Here is an 18,207-nt window from a genome sequence, read left to right on the forward strand (position 1 = left end):
AGCAGTCGGAGCCGCCAAGTCCCTGAAAACAGGAGGGGAAAGGCCGCAGTGCGGACTTACGTCGTGTTGTCCTGACATAAAAATTGACCACCACGCACTGTAGACCAGTTTCCAAAAGTGACAGAGCGCGCGTCGACCACTCAGATTGCGGGCAAAACTTCGGGCCTGAGCGCAGTCGGCATCAGCCTCTTCAGTGTCCACACGTGACGCTTCTCGAATTTCTTTAGGGCGTTTGAAAGTCGGGTGGTGGTGCGTCGGCTCGATCAGGACAGTTCGCAGCGCACAGCCGCAGTCTGGCGAGATTCTCCACGAACGAAAAGCACGCCCACTGTCTGGACTTGAGTCTACGTTGTGGGCGCCTGGAAGGCTCCAGCATGAAGTCGTGTGACGGCTCCAGCCGCGGAGTACTGAGCGGTGGCCTTCCAGCGCGCAGCCCCACACCTGGTGTGCGGCAGGGCTGGCGGGACACAGGTTTGTGCAGCTTTGAGCCACGGCTACTGTGTCCTGAAGCTTCACACTGTTGAACGCTCTTTTTAATGCTGTGACCAATGCTGCGTAAAAAGTATTTACTCCCACTTCAAAAAATAGCCGGGCTCCCCGCACCCCTCGATACGTTTACTCCGTTTTGGATATACAAGGCTTTTCCAAAGAGCGTGCAAATGCAGCGGGACGTGGAGAATGTTCCACTGGTGACTTTGAAGCAGGGGAACCTGTGGTCGGAGAAGCCAGCTTAAAGGAGACGTGGAAGTAAACTTGCCACTGCTGAGTCTGGCATTACTGTTTTCCAGCTACATACGACTAACACGCGTACAAGTTTATAGGTGCTGTCCGGTTTATTTACATGTACATTCTTTATTTCCTGCATGGAGACCGGGAGGACGAGCCTGATTACTAGGAAGTGCTTCGTGGTCGCCGCATTGGATGGGGAGGTCCTATTCAGACGCATGCGAGATCACCTGCCCTGACTTCCCTCGATTATTCCGTGTGTGGAATGTAACGGGATATTCTCCTCTAGCATTACTTTTCCTCAACAGTAGTAGTCCATATCAGTAACACTTCTCGAATTTTGGATGGGTCAGTATTATCTCAGCAATTTTTCTGAAAAATTTCATATAATTTTATACACAATATATTTGAAGCTAAAATTCATGAATAGGAATTATTATTTTGGATGTTGCTATCAATAAATACTCGTTCTGAATGTACAGCTAAATTTATTTTTTAAAAAACGTTTGAAATTGCGAATTATTTCGCACACTTCAAATTTCTATTATTAATTACGCAATCTAGTACTGTTTACTATATTTGTTTCTGCATTCATTTACGAAATAATAATCGAAACTAATAGAAAATCATTTGTCAAGAAAAAATTGTAAACCCTTTCGAATATTATTACCGCAGAGTGAAGTAGTAGCAAGCATGCCTCTGATGTGATCGGACGTATTTTTTATTTTGGGCGAACAAAGTAATTTCGGCTTTGTTAATGTGAAAATTCAGAAGGCTGGGTGATACAGTAAAATGTGACAAAATAAATTAACATAAAAACAAAAATTCTTCAACAATAATCTTCAAGCAAGAGGGCCAGAATGTCGCAATTTCAGCTTTAAGAATCAGACCCCTCGATAAGAACTGGAGCCAACTCTACAAGAAAAGGTAAGTAAACTGAGAAGTTCATTGTGATCTAACTCTTACCAAATCTTCACAAAAGACTTTGCACATTGTGGACAATAGCTGCAACTAGGAAGGAGGGGATAGATTACAGGATGTCTCAAGTCACTTGTGCGTGAGGTCCCAGTGGAAACGGAGATGGAATTAACTGCCACAATTGTAGCTTCCTGTGATGTGATTGGAAACACACCAGGCATATTTGTCAGGGTGCGCCAGAATCTTGTTCGCCGATGTCAATCTTGCACTGATGTCGAAGGCCGTCAGGTTCAGCACATTTTGTAACATACAGCACAAATGGTACGTTCATTGGTCAGTGATATTTGCTCTTAACTGTAACTAATGTAAATAAGAAAGTACACAGTAATGTGATTTTATTCCTGTCATCTCCTTAAGCTGGCTTCTGTCACCCCAGGTTCCCTGCCTCAAATTGTTCAGTGGAGTATCCTGTGTCCCGTCAAATTTTTGCACTCTTAAACACCCTGCATACAAGGTGGGCTGCCTCACCTCGTGTGTCACGCATGTCCTGTCACGCGTTCTCTGCCACCTGGTCAGGTCACCACAGTGTTGGTTCTGATCAGGTTTGAATCTTCGTCCGGAATGATGATTATGTGCCGGGCTCAGCCGTTGCAGGTGGTGGACTCCCTGCGATACGACAGCTGTGCTACGTGATCCTTGATTAACTGTGCGTCAGAGACACACTACCGTACTCTTTTCCTGTTCGGAGTGACACTAGAAACTTAGAGGTTTGACACAACAGGAGTCAGACGTCTCTTCGTCGCAGCCTGCAGGTATGTAAGCGGCACACAGAAAACGAGCAGCAAGGACGGAACGAGACACTTGACTCGAAACGTAAGTCACCTGTCCATTGGAATGCGCGCTGACGATGAGAACCCGTACTGCCCAGGAAATAACCGGCTACTTCCAGACATGTCCAGACACTTGACTCCAGTATTTCCTAACCTGCGGCACTAACTTCTGTTCGCAAGGTAGTAAGAATGTATAGCCCACAGTTACTTACGATCTTCGTGGAATTTAAGCGTGAACTCCACATAGACAGAAATACTGAAACGGTCTGGGTAGATGGATGAATGTAGGGGCAGAGTGCGGGCACTCCACCTCAGTCCTACCAGCCGCCGCTGCCCCGCCCCCTCCCTCCCCCGTGACACACATTGCGAGTAGTTGAGGCCCTGTAACGCCCCCTTGGGACACTGCCGGACTGACCTTCCCACCTGTTGAAGTGGTCCCATTCAGATCAACGTGTCGAGCCCCATCTGCTACGGACTCCTGAACCCAATCTCAAACCTGGTGCCCCACTCGGCAGGCTCTTATTTCACTCGCTTTGGCGACTTGCGGGTCCGTAACGTACCCGAGCTACGCAGCGGTCAGAGGGCAGCTGCAATCCCCACCGCGCATAGTTCTTGTCGTCTCCGTGAAGCTCAGACTGAAGGCGCACGCAGAATTTCTGTGGTGCGGCTGGGATTCGACAAGGTGACCCCTCGGTTTGTGGGCGCGCGCCCCACCGCTAGGCCACCACACCCAGCAGTCTTGGCGAACTGGAGGCAGCCATTGCTCTCCCCTGCACTGCCGACACAGCTGTAAGAGTAGGCGGCAGTGGTAAACCGGTAGAAAGGCGATGTCGAACAACCGGAGAAAATTTTGTCATCGTTTCTTTTTATGGTTTCAGACCATTCCTTCCCACTTCCGTTTCGCACTGCATCTGTAATTTCATCACTGCCGCAAAATTTCCGCTCTAGTTTGCTATTGCGTTTTTACGGGCTCACTCTTCGGCGAGCTTGCCTCCTAATTCATTGGCAGGACTGTTACTGTTACTTTCGACCATTCCTGGATCATGTACCACTTCCCCTTGCACACCTCTCGTTTATACCCTTATTTATCTACGATTGCTGGAATTTTTCAGGGAATCCAGCATAACTGGACTGCCTGTGCGTATTTGTCGTGAGTCGCTCTAAGCTTCTGTGCCTAAAACTGGAACACGCAGCATTTTCTTAACTATATTTTCCATTTCCAAAACAACTCCTCTGCTCCGTGGCTCCAAATGCCTCCCTAATGCTCACACGTAGGTGATACACGATGTCAACTGTTATTTATTCTAGTCGTTTTGAACGAAAATAGCCATGGATTTCCAGGTATCTCTGCAAACAGAGCAAGTAACCTAATGAACGGTGATCGTTGCTCCTCAGAATTCTCACGATGCCGTAATGACGTTCAGGTGGGGGATGATTAAACTTTGCCGCCAGGACACAAGTGACTCCTCCACTAGTACAGACGTGTTCGTAAGGTACAAAGAACGAAATTCAAAACGACTGACACATTGGAAAGAGTGATACAAAAACGATTTACTGCTAGTTTCACAGTATCGACCATGAAAAAGTGCTCATAGCTCATAATGTATGTATTTCAGGACTTTGGTTTACTTGACCTTTTTTCTGTCACTGCCCTTGTTAGAGATGTCTATTCTAACTGGCTAATGAGCTATACATTATTGCAGTATCTGTAGCCTCAGAGACCTTTAAGCGTAGCTCTTCATTCCTTGGTGCTTCCCACTTCTGTGAACACTGTTTCTTCCCGACTAGTCTCCTAAACTTCAGCCTGCTCTTCACCACTACTAAATTGTGATCTCTGCTCCTGGGTACACCTTACAATGCAATACCGGATGTCGGAATCTCTGCCTGGCCACAATGTAATCTCACTGGAATACCCTTGTGTCTCACGGCGTTTCCCAAGTATATCTCTCCCTCCTGAACTGAGTATTCGCTATTACTGTCCGAAGTCTGTAGCAGAATTCCTTCTCGTTCCTACTATACCAAGCCCATATTCCCCTGCTACCCTTACTTCTCCTCCCTCCCCCTACCACCGCATTCCAGTCCCCCATTACTACTGCATTTTCATCTCCTTTTACGTACTGAATCACCGATTGAGTATCCTCATACACTTTCTCTACGTCTTCATCTTCTGCATGTGACGTCGGCGCGTGTACCTGAACTAACTGTTGCCAGTGTTGGCTTGCTGTCTACTCCGACGGAAACAACCCCGTCACCGAACTGTTCGCAGTAATACTCCCCTGTTCCACTTTCCTGTTGGTAACGACTCCTACTCCCGTTGTACCACTTCCTACTGTTGTTGATATTGCCGTATACTCGACTGGCCACAATCCTGGTCTTCTTCCAATTACCGTCGCTGACCCCCACTGTATCTACATCGAGCCTTAGCATATCCCATTTCAGATTTTCGACCTTCCCTACCACGTTTACACTTCTCATATTTCGGGCCCCACGCCATACAACGCAAGCCTTTCGTTGGTTATTCAACCTTTTCTTACAGTCACCTGCCCCTAGGCAGTCACCTCCCAGGGATCCAAATGGCGGACTAGTCCGGAAACTTTTGCCAGTGGAGAAATTATCAGGCCACTCTTTCAATTAGAGGCCACACGTCCTGTGGATACATTCAGTCGAGACAGTTTATAGCGACATCACTTTTAACGACTTGTTGGCTGTAGGACGGAAATCCAATGGTTCCACCTAACCCTATGTGAACGCTATACAGTAGAACCCCTCTAATCCGTCATCTTCGGCACCGGGACCATGCTCGGAACGAAAAAAAGGTCGGATTATCCGAAAAATCTAATATTTATTGCAAAAAATATAAAGGCATTTAGTACAAAAAATTAAACGATTTAAGAACTAAAAGGCGCCTACAGTAATATAAGACGTTTTTTACACAGTGTTAAACAATACATTAACTAAAAAACGTCTACACACACTATAATATGTATTGGTTTTAAAAGGAAAAACGACAAACAAATTACAGTACTGTACTGTACTTAATAACATATTAACGATATATACTGTAAACTAAGAAATGGTTATAGCATTGTGTATAAAAAAGAAATTTTTTATAAAGAAATAAACTACTGTATGTATAAACTAAGAAATGATTATACTGTATGCATTGTTTTTACAGTAAAAATGAAAACAAATTACTCGGAAAAAAAGTCAATGATATATTTTTGTTTAGCAGATGTTATTCTAGATTTAGCTGCAGTGTCCCTCCATTTTTTTATCCACAAAACGTCCGTTGGAGTTGGATTCTGCTCGACGTACCGAAGGGCGAGGTCGAAAGCGTTTTTTGCATCGTTGTTTGAAATCCGGGTGGGGGTTCGTCTTCGCCGTCCGAGTCCTCATTCACAGTTTCCTGGCTAACAGCGGCAAGAATCTGGTCGTCATTGAGCTCTTCAAAAGTGTCACAGTCTTTGTCACATTCGTTGGTCCACTCTTAAACTTCATTGGCAGGGACGTTCGGCTCCAGAGTTTGTAGAACTTTAACGATTTCCAGGGCGTCGTTGTTTTGCTCATCTTCGGTATGCTCATTTTCAGCCATAACTTGTGGCCAAAGCTTACGCCACGATTTCCGCAGTGTCAGGTTTCAGTTCATCCCATGCTGCAGCCATTGTGTAGATAGCATCTTTGATGTTCAGGTTATGATCTCCTTCAGATTTTTCCAAGATTGAGCTGATATACTTTCTGCGATATCGCCTTTTTAACGATTCGATAACGCCCTGATCCATTGGTTTGATGAGTGAGGTCACATTAGGAAGCAGAAAGAGAGCTTTTATGTCCCCTTTCACCAAATCTTCCTCAGATGGATGTGATGGTGCGTTATCCAACAGCAGTAGAGCACGAACAGGCAGATTTTTTTGCTTTAGGTTGCAGTCCCTCCAAACATTTTTGATTGTTGTAATAAAACGGCAAGGAAGTTTATATTTTTAAATGCCCTTGGCTTCTTAGATATGCCAATGACGAACAAGTGGAGATTGTGGGTACCATCTGAGTTGCTACAAGGAATGACTGTTATTCTAAGTTTCGTGCCTACCAGAGAATCATTTGAAGCTGCGAGCGTTTTTGTTGGCAACATTTTTAAGTGCCCGTCGACGTTATACGCTTGGCAGGGTAACAGTTCATTTTCTTCTATAATTTCTTGAAACTTAACAGAAAACTCCTTAGCAGCTGCGGCATCGGCAGATAGTTTTTCACCGGAAATAGAAACAAATCGGACGCCATGACGGGTTTTCCAACGATCAATCCAGCCTTCACTGGCAGCAAATTTACTTTCAGCTTCCAGTTTTTTGTGCAAGACAATCGCTTTTTCTTGGAGAATTGGCCCGGATATTGGCGTTCCTTTCCTTGATAAAACTACATACACAATGCGTTATCAAGCAGTTCGAGTTTAGGCTTTTTTAATGTTTTGCGATTCTTCAGAGTCTCTTCACCATCACTGTATAGGATTCAATGTCTTTCCGATTCTTCCTCCAATGCTTAATTGTCGCAACACCTACATTCAGTTCCTTTGCAAATTTTTGGAGCGATTCTCCTTCGTCTAGTCTTTGTAGCACAGCTAATTTTTCATTTAGTGAAAGAGTTACGTGTTTACGTTTGAATCCAGACATGTTGAAAAACAGACAACTGTACACACAATGAATCTACAGTAATAAGTATTGTAGAGAACACGGAATAAAGCAAACAACGACGTTTTTTAATCCAAACAAAGGATAAAACTGCACAATAACGTAGAGTATAGCAATATGCACAACGATAGACACCGCAACAATGGGCCGACAGGCGTCCAGTCAGTGACAAGTCGGCACGGGCTCGCGAGCCTGAGCACGGTCGCACTAGCCAGAGTGACGGACCATCCAAGGTCGGATTAGAGGGGTTCTACTGTATTTAAAAAGTCGCTTAGTACGACATCCCTTTTTTGCGACTTACCGTATAAAGCTGCGATTTTTATTCCATTTTCGGAGAAAGGCATCGGCTGTAAGGTCCAACATTCGGTTTTGTTTCTTGCGTATTCGGGGATGTAACGCTTATTTTCAAACAATCGATTTCTGCAGACTGTTGTTAGCAAATGCGTTACTGTACTGCAATTAAAGCTAAAGCAACTGGTTAAAAAAGTTACAGCACTGACTAGGAAACTAGAAGATTAAATCTCAGTGTGTGTTGCTTTTTCAAAGAACAGAAATGAAGTAATAGTGTACTCGTTATTGATGTTTAGTGGTTACGTGTGTTCAGTATTTTCAATGTTTTAGGTAGAGTTCATCACATCTGTGGAATATTTTAAAGAGAAACGTAGGAGGAAGTGTAGGCCTTCATGCAGTTTATGTGCAGAATACTCTTTCCATTTCGGTACTGTTGGTTAAATTTTATGACACAGCGACTGAAACGGAGGTGTGTGCTTCCTGGCTGCCCTACCTCACAGCACTCACTGCGAGTTCTAAAAGTGCTCAACACGTTACCTCGTTCACTGTCCAACACCACCTTCAATATTTACATTGTTTCTACTACTTCCTTCACTTATTGAAGTTTCCTGCACTTTGACAGCATTTTATTGCTGGACATACTGCACAAACACAAGAAAAATTCCTCTTTAGTCCCTCTCCACAAATAGTGTGTTGTAAATACTGCAGGTGTACTGTATCTCTACTACCTTTTCAGAGACCGACTCCATGACAGCCTAAAATCTACAGACGTGAAACTTTTATCAAAAACCAAAGCCAAAAAAAAAGCGGTTTGTGCGACTCCCGGGTATAACTAACGCAAACCCTCGGTCCCTTGTACATCGTTATAACCTGTTTGGACTGCATCATGTCTGATGTAGTGTACAATATATTAACACACAAATCAAGAGTTTTGCTGAGTTCAAACATTAGCCAGAACAAGCGAGAAGGCCATCTCGCAAAAAAGAGTAACAAAAATGGATCCTAAATATGCCCTTTGTTTTTCCTTTTCATGTTTATCATTTTTAATGATTAGAATTATCGTTTTATAAAATCGCAATTATGTTTTTCCAACAAATACGTACTATCTCTTACAAATTTTTGCCGTGACATAACGTTAATCATCTAATTACCATCACAAGTGGTTTCCATTGCCTTCTGCATCCTCGTGCCATTGATCATTGCTGATTCTTCGACGTTTTTGAACCAGTTTGGCAACCCAGTGGCAAGAAGGCGCCCTGGACCTCTGCCCCCTCCACCACCCCCTTGGACAAGGCCGCTCGCCGAACGAGTGAGACTTTTCGTGCTGGAAGCTTTCCGCCGCCATTGATGATGGTTTCTATTCAAGATTTAATTAGTGGTGAGGCTGGAACCAAAGACCAAGGAAGTCGTGGTTATTAGTCAAATACGCTACCCCTAGATCACGGGTTATCTACACACACACACACACACACACACACACACACACACACACACACACACACACAGAGAGAGAGAGAGAGAGAGAGAGAGAGAGAGAGAGAGAGAGAGAGAGGGCAACGGCAGCTGCTCCAATGGCACCAAAACTAAATAGAACGTATGCTGCAATAACAAAACAAACAACCCAAAATGCCCCCCCCCCCCCCCCCCCCCGCGCTCCCCTTGTCAAGCCGAGCGAGGTGGTGCAGTGGCTGGACTCGCATTTTGGGGGACGACGGTTCAACAATCCCGCGTCCGGCCATTCTGATTTAGGTTTTCCGTGATGTCCCAGGCAAATGCCGGGATGGCCCTTTTAAAGGGCATGGCCGACTTCCTTCCCCGCCCGCCCCTAACCCGAAGAGACCAATGACCTCGCTGTTTGGTTTCCTCCCCCCCCCCCCAAAGAACACCCCCCCCCCGCCATGTCACGTAAACGAAAGTACATACGACGTAGTTGCCATGTAGTGAAATTGAAAAACATTTTGTTTTTCAATCACACAAAGTAAAAGGAATACGCACTATCAGCAGTCAGTAAGGCCAAAGATAGATTTGAGCCGTCCAGACATTCGTAGCACTGTCAGCTCTCTATAGCTCTCTTAGCCAAAACCCAATGTTGGCCTTGCTTGATTTCAGTTTTGTTAAAAAGTTCAGTTGTTATTTGCAGTTGAATGTAATGTGAGTGCTACCGTTTATTGTTTTTGTGCTGTTGTGATAGTTTACAATTATGAATAAGTTCGTAACAGCAAAGAAGAGCCGAACCGATTTTGATTCGTCCGCCAGCGTTATGGGAACTTAAAAAATATGTACATACTACCGTCATTGCCTAATTACCTGCCTATAGCAGTTCAATGTTAGCCCTGGAGTCGTTGTAGAATTTTGGAGTTGCAATATTACAGTATTGCACAAGGCAGCGAAATGGTAAGTATCGTAGAAAATAATATTAAATTAAAATCAGTGGATAAAAATACACTCGGTTTCAGCTGTGTCGCCCAAAAATCGCGTTCATGAAGAAACATATCGCCTAAATGGCGATGGCTGTACTGCTTTTAAAAAATTTGCTCGGTATTGTCATTAGTAGACGAAAGGGCAAAATAGTACCCAATCTGATGACTCGCGTGATATCAGTTCCTATATGGATTTTTTTTTTGGGGGGGGGGGGGGGGGGTTGTGGAGAGCGGAAGGGGTACAGGATGACAGCGCATTCCGTAGTTCATTCGTTTCTAAAAGCGGGCTGCTTGAATTCGTCTGAGCTTGCAGCACCCTTCATACCTCGCTCACCCTTTCGTACGAAATCTATTTATGCTCTTGTAACACTATAGTAACTGAAGCCAGCAGTTCCATGCACAGTTAAATCTTAAAAATATGCACTCACTCATGCAGTGTTGAATGACTAAACATGCAAATGTAAAGGAAAAACAGGCTATGTAAGAATTCAATCTTTTGTGGCGATGCACTTTATTTTATTGTAAAAAAGTGTACAGCAACCGGTTTTCCTCGATTCTCCACCGACTCCGGGTAGCTCTGCGAGACGAGCCGCTGAACCATTAGTGCCTGGATTCGGGAGGTGAGTTGGTTCAAATCCATGCGGCGTCATTGTTGAAAATGATTGTCAGTGGATTGTCATTTTCACTTAAGGCAAATGTTGGAGGCCACAGCGAATTGCTTCCGAACGCCTTTCTGTCCTGACAAGATCCATATCCCTTAAAGACGCACCCCTTTGTTTAAATGGAAAGAGCAGCATCAAAGGCATGTCGAGCATCTCTTCAGACTGCCAGCACTAAAAGCATTATGGCAAATAAATGGCAATCCAAATGCTCCTCATCTGGGCTCACGCATCTGTCTGCTGGGGTGTTCTTCAATGCAAGAATTGATAGATCCATTCTAAAATGAGGAAATTTGGGAAAGTGTAACGCTGAACAATTCCAAATCGTTTGCATGTTCGCCGCCAGAAATTATTGTGCGTTCTCTGTCGAACAGGGGTCTCTCTATTCCTTTTCACTGACAAGGGCAGCGCAACTGCTGGTCAACACATACTTCCTCCAGATTTATGGTCTCTGCAGGGCTCTGCCAGAAATCACTGTGACATAAATGAGGGCTCCAGAACGCCAAGCGTTCAGCAAACGTTGGGTCTTTTGGCGCGGGTCGGGCGGGGAATGAGTCATTTATGTCGGCACAGCTCCCAGCCAGCGCTCCAGAGAGAGTTCCGAGCGGTAATCCGAGGGTCCTGGGGTCGAGTCTCTTGGGGCAGTCTTTAAAGTTTATTTCTCATTTTGTACGTCACAGTGCAAATAAACCGGAGTAATACTCCAGACAATGTATTTATTAATATTTTATTAAAAGCCATGAAAACGAATGGGAAAGTAAAATTTGAGTTTGCAAATATCAGTGCTAGCCGTCGAATTTTTTATTTGAAAACTCTTAAAGCGCTTTAAATAAGGCAGACTTTATTAACATTCTGCATTTTCTCTTCATGTTTACGTATCTGTAAATCAACATACCGCCCTTGCGACGAACACATCTGTGCCAACAAGAGACCAGATTCGCGATGCCGTCACTGAAGAATGTTTGACTTTGTTGACGAACCCACAACCTCAACTCTCGACGCACCGCTTCACCACTACCAGAGGAAAGTCCTCGGTGGCGTTTCTTTAAGTTTCGGCAGCAGATGAAAATGGGATGGATGGGGCAAAGTCGGGAGTGTAGGGGGGGTGGCAGACGGCAGTGAAGCCAGGGCGGGCGTCGGACGGTCGGAAATGTCACGCCGGGGGGGGGGGGGGGGGGGGGGCGCTCCGTGTGCGGACGGACTCTACTGCGGTCAGCAACTGAACTGGATGGTAGAGCGTGCACGACAACTTCGTACGTAAAATGCGATACTTTTAACATTTTACAGTTGATGATTTACACGTGCTTGGTCGATATTAATCTACTCTGAATTTTTACAATTGCATGCTTGTTTTAAGGATTCCCGAGAAAAAAAAACTTGATTTAGATACATAAAAGCTACTCCCTCAGTGCATAGCTTGGCAGCAAACCACATGCAACGCACCAATTCGTTAAATATTGGCAAGGATAGCTGGTGATGTAGAATGGAATATATTTCGATGCACTCTTGTTTGGATGTGATTTCCTTTTCTCTCGCGATACGTACCATTGTGAAGATTTTTGACCAAACTCTGTACCTGATGACGACGGACTATATCTCGGGAAGAATCACTCTAAACACTGCACTATGGCGATTGTTTAGCCTGAACAATCTCGTCGTATATCTTTCGATTTGCTTGTCCCTCCGTTTTATGTAAATGTTGACATATACAATGTATCGAGCATTATTTTGGTCTATTTGCAGTACACATACGGAGAAGTACAAATTTATTTGGGATCTAATTTGTTTAATCTATCGGTATAAAGTTTTCGGTTTGCTTGAGAAGGGGATCGATGTACAATGTTGTCGTTCGGAAAAGTAAGCGCAGGACCGTTGGTCGGAAACCCAAAGTGGGTCTGGACTGTAGAACGACTCACACTACAGAACAGTTGAAACATCAGACCAGAACGATAACTCCCTTGCAAGCCCCCCAGGGTTTCAGGTACATATGCGGCTTGTCTTGGTATGACCGCAATCCTAGGTCGAAGCTTTAATTGCGCGAGTATGGAAGGAAAGATAACGTCGAACATAAACTCCCCAGACAGCATGACTTTGCCTCTGTGAAGGAAGTCACACGAGCTGGAGTACAAAGTTATAAACTGGTATAATAATACCTGCTAGCAGCCATCTGCCCGAAGTACTTTCGTTTGTGAGTGATGTCTGTGACACAATGATCTGGAACTAGAAATATGTCCAACACGGCATTAAACGGCTACGTCCCGTGCTAATAGAGAGCTGTTATTACCTTGAGTATACTAATCAAAGCGTTCTGACGTCCAGTCGATGAACTGGGTCCTGCTTTAGAGCAGTAGTTTTCATGAGCAGGCATAACATATCGCTGTGTATCATTTTTTGCTGTTATGTATTACACTTGTGGAAAACAAGGAGTAAAATTGTACAGGACGAAAGCTACATCCATTTAACGCTTACTGTGTGTGTGTGTGTGTGTGTGTGTGTGTGTGTGTGTGTCTGTGGTCAGTGTAACCACTGCCACTACTGCACATTTTTGTTTTTTCCATTTTTTTTAGCCGAAGTGAATTTCTGAAAATCTGGCTTCACCATTTCATGGAAATAAAGTTACCATTTCCGCTTAAATGTTCAGTAATTTTTCCCTTTTTTTTTTATAAAAAAAAGTCTGCCTCCGTAGTCTAGCGGTAGCGTTTCCGCCTACCACGCATGGGGCCCGGGTTCAATCCCCGGCAGAGGCCTGGGTGTTGTATGTCCATCATTGACCCGCAAGTCGCCAAAGCAGCATCAAATAAAAAGGATGCGGTGGCCGAACTCCCACGATTGGGGCCTCCTGGCCAACAGTGCCATACGATCATTTCCATTTTTCCTGTTTTAAGTCAGTCTTCTTTCTATATTTGGAAACTAAAATGTTTCTGTCAAGATGCAGGGACAGTTTTCCTCATGCACTTACGTAACACATGTGAGTATAGAGCCAACCTTTCACTTTCATTGCTCCCACTTCGACACAACTGATGTGATTTTGTCACCGGCAAGTCGTTTGCACTATCTGGACCGCTACTCCCGTTGTCGGCGTGTGTGTGTGTGTGTGTGTGTGTGTGTGTGTGTGTGTGTGTGTGTGTGGACAGGCCCTCAGCAGTGCTGGCTGCAGTGAGCCGCGCCCAGGACCCCACGAGGACACATCACCCAGCTCACACTGTGCCTCTCTCTTTCTATGTGTGCAGCCCACCAGCCGCCACACAGATGAGGCCTGCCACCACCACCACTGCCACCACCGACGCCCCCGCCGCCGACACCTCTGCCAGCGCACCTCGCCAGACACCTGCTGCAGCACGGCCCATGACTCCTCAACCTGATGAGGCCACTGTCTCTCGCATGCGGTGAGTTCTCACCACCCACCCACACACACCCACCCACCCACACACACACACACACACACACACACACACACACACACACACACACACACCATTATGTGGTAGATAAGATATAAATACCAAATAGCCAACTGTAAATGCTCAGTCTAGATTTAATTAGGGTCAGCAAAGTCAACTGGGAATATTATCAGAACATTGATGAATAACAGGCTGGTATCCACAGGATTAGGTTGTAGTATCATGAAGAAAATTGAAATGAGTGAATGGCATTGTTGGCCGGGACGCCCCATTGTGGGGAAGTTCCGCCGCCGAGTGCAAGTCTTACTCTAGTCGATGCCACATTGGGCGACTTGCGTGCCAGTGGTGAGGATGAAACGATGGTGAGGACAACACAACACCCAGTCCACGAGTGGAGAAAATCTCCAATCCAGCTGGGAATCGAACCTGGACCACTTGCATGGGAGGTAAGCACATTACCACCCAGCTAAGAAGGCGGACTGTAGTATCATGAGAGAGTGGTTAATTAAGAATAGGTTGGTAGAGAAAATAGTGTGTTACTGTCAACACTTCAGTGATTCATTCTTATCAGAATCAGCAAACCAATGTCCGCAATAATTCAGGCATGTACACCAGCATCATACAAAGAAAATCTAGTATAAGAGGTAGGGTGGTATGCACTGAGTATGTAACACTTTAGGTAAAGATTGATAAACATCTAATACTCCCGATGTACTGGAATGGTCTAGCAGAGGTCAGATAAACACATGTTTATAAGACCATTAGCGGTGGTTGGCATGAATGAGAGAGGACAAAAAAACCTAATTATTTGCCATAAAACTTCTGCTGGTAACAAGAAATATGCTAACAAAGCACCAAACAGAAGCAAATGTCTTCGGAGGCCAGCCGGCCGGAGTGGCCGTGCAGGCGCTACAGTCTGGAACCGAGCGACCGCTACGGTTGCAGGTTCGAATCCTACCTCGGGCATGGATGTGTGTGATGTCCTTAAGTTAGGTTTAATTCGTTCTAAGTTCTAGGCGACTGATGACTTCAGAAGTTAAGTCGCATAGTGCTCAGAGCCATTTGAACCATTTTTCTTCAGAGCCTCTGCTTGTCAAGCTGTGGATCACCTTGTCACCCCACCGTAGTTTGGTGTAACAGCCACTCTCAGTAACAAAACATGCATAGTAGAAACTCTGCCTGGTGTACATGATGTTTCTGCCTATTTGAGCAACAAATCATTTGTGGTATGCATTTTGATCTGTCTTGCCCTACAGTTTTCACCTTCTACAGCTATCTCCATTACCACAGCAGTTATTCCCTGATGCCTTCACATATAACCTATTACGCTGACCCTTGTACTTGTCACGGTTTTCCATGTATCATTATCCTCACCTATTCTGCAGAAATATTCTAGAGTTCCTCTGTTATGTGTTCACCTAATTTCAACATCCTTCTACAGCATCATATTTAGAATGCTCCGATTCCCTTCTTCTTTTTCCCATAATCCACAATTCATTTTCCTGCAGTACTGTGCTCCAAACATACATTCAGATATGTCTAACACAAATTAAGGCATATCTTTGGTATTAGTAACTATGTTTTATGGGGAATCTCCTGTTTTTCCATGCTACATTACTCCTTATAACAACCACACTTAGTCACTCAGCATAAATTGGCTTCAGGTTAGCAGTTCGTCCTTAATTCTGATGTTAACTTTGCCACCAATGTTATTTTTGCACTCCCAACACTTTCATCTTTCTTCTGTTCATGAATCCTAATTTGCTCATTCGACTGTTTATTATATTTCTTTCTTACTTTCAGTCGCCATAGCAATATCACCAGTGAATTTTATCATTGAAATCCTCTTCAACCTCAGTTTCAATTATATTTCTAGAAGTTTCAATTCCACCAACGATTCTTCAGTGTTCAGTCTTTCACCATCTTTTATCAGAGTACCAATCCTTGTTGATTATTGCCCATATTCTATGTTACCTGATGTTCCGCATGTCTTACACCTATTTTTTTTTAAAAAAGTCTTACATTTTCACAATTTCTCCTTATCAAATGTCATTTAAAGATCTACAAATCCAATAAAGATCTCTTGATTTTTCTTACACACCCCTTCTACTATCAAGTCAAAGGTCAGATCGGCCTCCCTGGATCCTTTACTCCAACTTTAGTATCCTCAAACAGATCGTCAGCTTTGTATTCCATTCTTTTGCATGTTGTTATTATTCTTGTCAGTAGTTTGGATTTATGAGCTGTTTAGGTCATTGTGTGAAAGCTATCGCAGTTACTGATCCTTGGTCGCTTTTGTAGTGTCTAGATGGTCTTTTTATGGCAGTCTGCTGTTAAGACTCCTGTCTCATGAATTACACATATATACATGAATACTCATTTGATTGCCACCTTCCCCAACGATCATGTAAGTTCTGCAGGAATGGTAACTAACCATTCCGCCTTGTTTGTGTGTAAGTTTTCCTGAGCTTTAAATTCTAATTGTCAGTCCCCCACATTTTCCAATTCGGCTTTCATCTCTTCTTCTGTCAAGTCTTCTGATAGTTCCTACCACTCATACAGGTCTTTAATGAACTGTTTTCTGCCATGTGCTCTTTCCTGCACGTTTAACAGTGAAATTCCTTTCGAACTCTTGTTGACCGCTGTGCATTTAATTTCACTGAAGATTCTTCAGAGTTTTCTATGTGCTGAACATGTCCTTGCTACGTTCATTTCTTCTAACTCTTCTTGTAGTCATTCTGCTTGTACTTTCCTCAAATTTCCGATTGATTTCATTCCTTAGCAACCTGTAATGATGTATTCCTGTCTTGTCCTTTTTCTTTTCGTCAAACAGTTTAAATATCTCTTGTGTTTGCCGAGGATTTCCTCTCCTTGTACCTAGATTTGTTTGTCAAACTATGATTATTCGCCTTTCCAGAGTCGCCAACCACTGTTCACCTGAACTTTCAGCTGGGCATTCATTATCACATTATCTAGATCCTCATAGAAGTTAAAATTCCCATTCCATTCCTCAGTACTTCAGTATTCCATTTATTTACACATTGATTTCCTCGTGACCATTCTCTTAAAATTAACTTCATTGATCATCATAACTAAATTGTGATTTTACTATACGTCTGTTCCTGGGTACACCTTACAATTCAATACCTGACTTTGGAATGTGTGTTTGGTTGTGATGTACTCCAGCTGGAAACCTCTTTACCAACTATACCTCCGCCTCCATCCCTAAGAGCCGAAAATGCTGAGACAGAGATGCAGCCATACAAATGTCACAGAATACTACAGGGCGTAGTCCTTCAGTGAGTCCGCCATCCAGAAACTGTGCTGGAATGCTGCAGGAGGCGTCCTCCACAGGGAGCACTTACAACTGTAACACTGGCCACCTTAAACAGCAGTTGATGCTAACTTTAATCCTGTGCGAGGATTTTTTTTGAAAGTTATGGCCTTGAGATAACATAAAGGGAACAGAGCAATCAGATGGGGATTCGTTTCCCTAAACACTTCAACAGAGTATAAACGACAGTAAACTGGTGGGTCAGGAAAAGACATTCTGCCAGCACAAAAGCAAGTTGTAATATTAGGTATTAATATCGGTCATCAGCCTAATTAGGCATTCTTGTGTCAAACAATATAATAAAGCAGAACACAGTGCTACAGCTAACCTAAACTTCCTTGACAGACACACACTAAATTCTTTTATATGAACACACTACAACACAGTAACCTAACTTTGCGGATAAAAGTAGTACTGACTTGGAAGACAGACAAACAAATGGCCAATGAGATAGCAACAGTCTTCAACACACATGATGCTAATAGCAATACTAAACAGGTCAGAGCATGAAATGATTCTGATTTAAATCAGTGAGTCTATTAATGATTACTTAGTATAGGGTCTCTATGCCTGTCCATTAACCAAATTGCTTTAGAATTGCTAAAACAGGAAATCTTTCTTAAGCTCAGTATGAAGCAATTAATCAGAATGCAAATCTAACTACACTGGCTCTGAAGGAGTCTTTGCTTTTCTTCATTAACTACCCTAGCACACGATGGTCGTTACACTTTCATGCTTTGAAGAACCATGCTCATTAACAGAACTACCCAAGTGTGTGTGGGAAATGGTAGGTATTCTCATCAACAATTATTAACTGAAGCACAACAAACTGTAACTATTTAAATAAGAAATGTGCTTGATAAGCAGTCTTTTAATCTACTCAAAGTATATTTGGCTGTGCAAATGCACACACAACATTAAATTCAAGTTCAGTTTCTCATGAAGTGAAGAG

At 43.8% G+C, this 18,207-nt stretch overlaps 1 protein-coding gene across 1 annotated transcript in view; it reads left to right on the forward strand.

The window, feature by feature from the left end:
* The window catches only part of LOC126232139 (poly [ADP-ribose] polymerase tankyrase-1-like), a 77,391-nt gene that overhangs the window by 44,509 nt on the left and 14,675 nt on the right, over positions 1 to 18,207 (forward strand). Inside the window, exon 2 of the mRNA XM_049942446.1 lies at positions 13,751 to 13,906. Coding sequence (XP_049798403.1) covers positions 13,770 to 13,906 — 137 coding nt within the window. The 5' untranslated portion in view covers positions 13,751 to 13,769. The remainder of the gene's footprint in view (positions 1 to 13,750; positions 13,907 to 18,207) is intronic.

This window comes from Schistocerca nitens, unplaced genomic scaffold, assembly GCF_023898315.1.
Source record: "Schistocerca nitens isolate TAMUIC-IGC-003100 unplaced genomic scaffold, iqSchNite1.1 HiC_scaffold_450, whole genome shotgun sequence".
Taxonomy (NCBI): Eukaryota; Metazoa; Arthropoda; class Insecta; order Orthoptera; family Acrididae; genus Schistocerca; species Schistocerca nitens.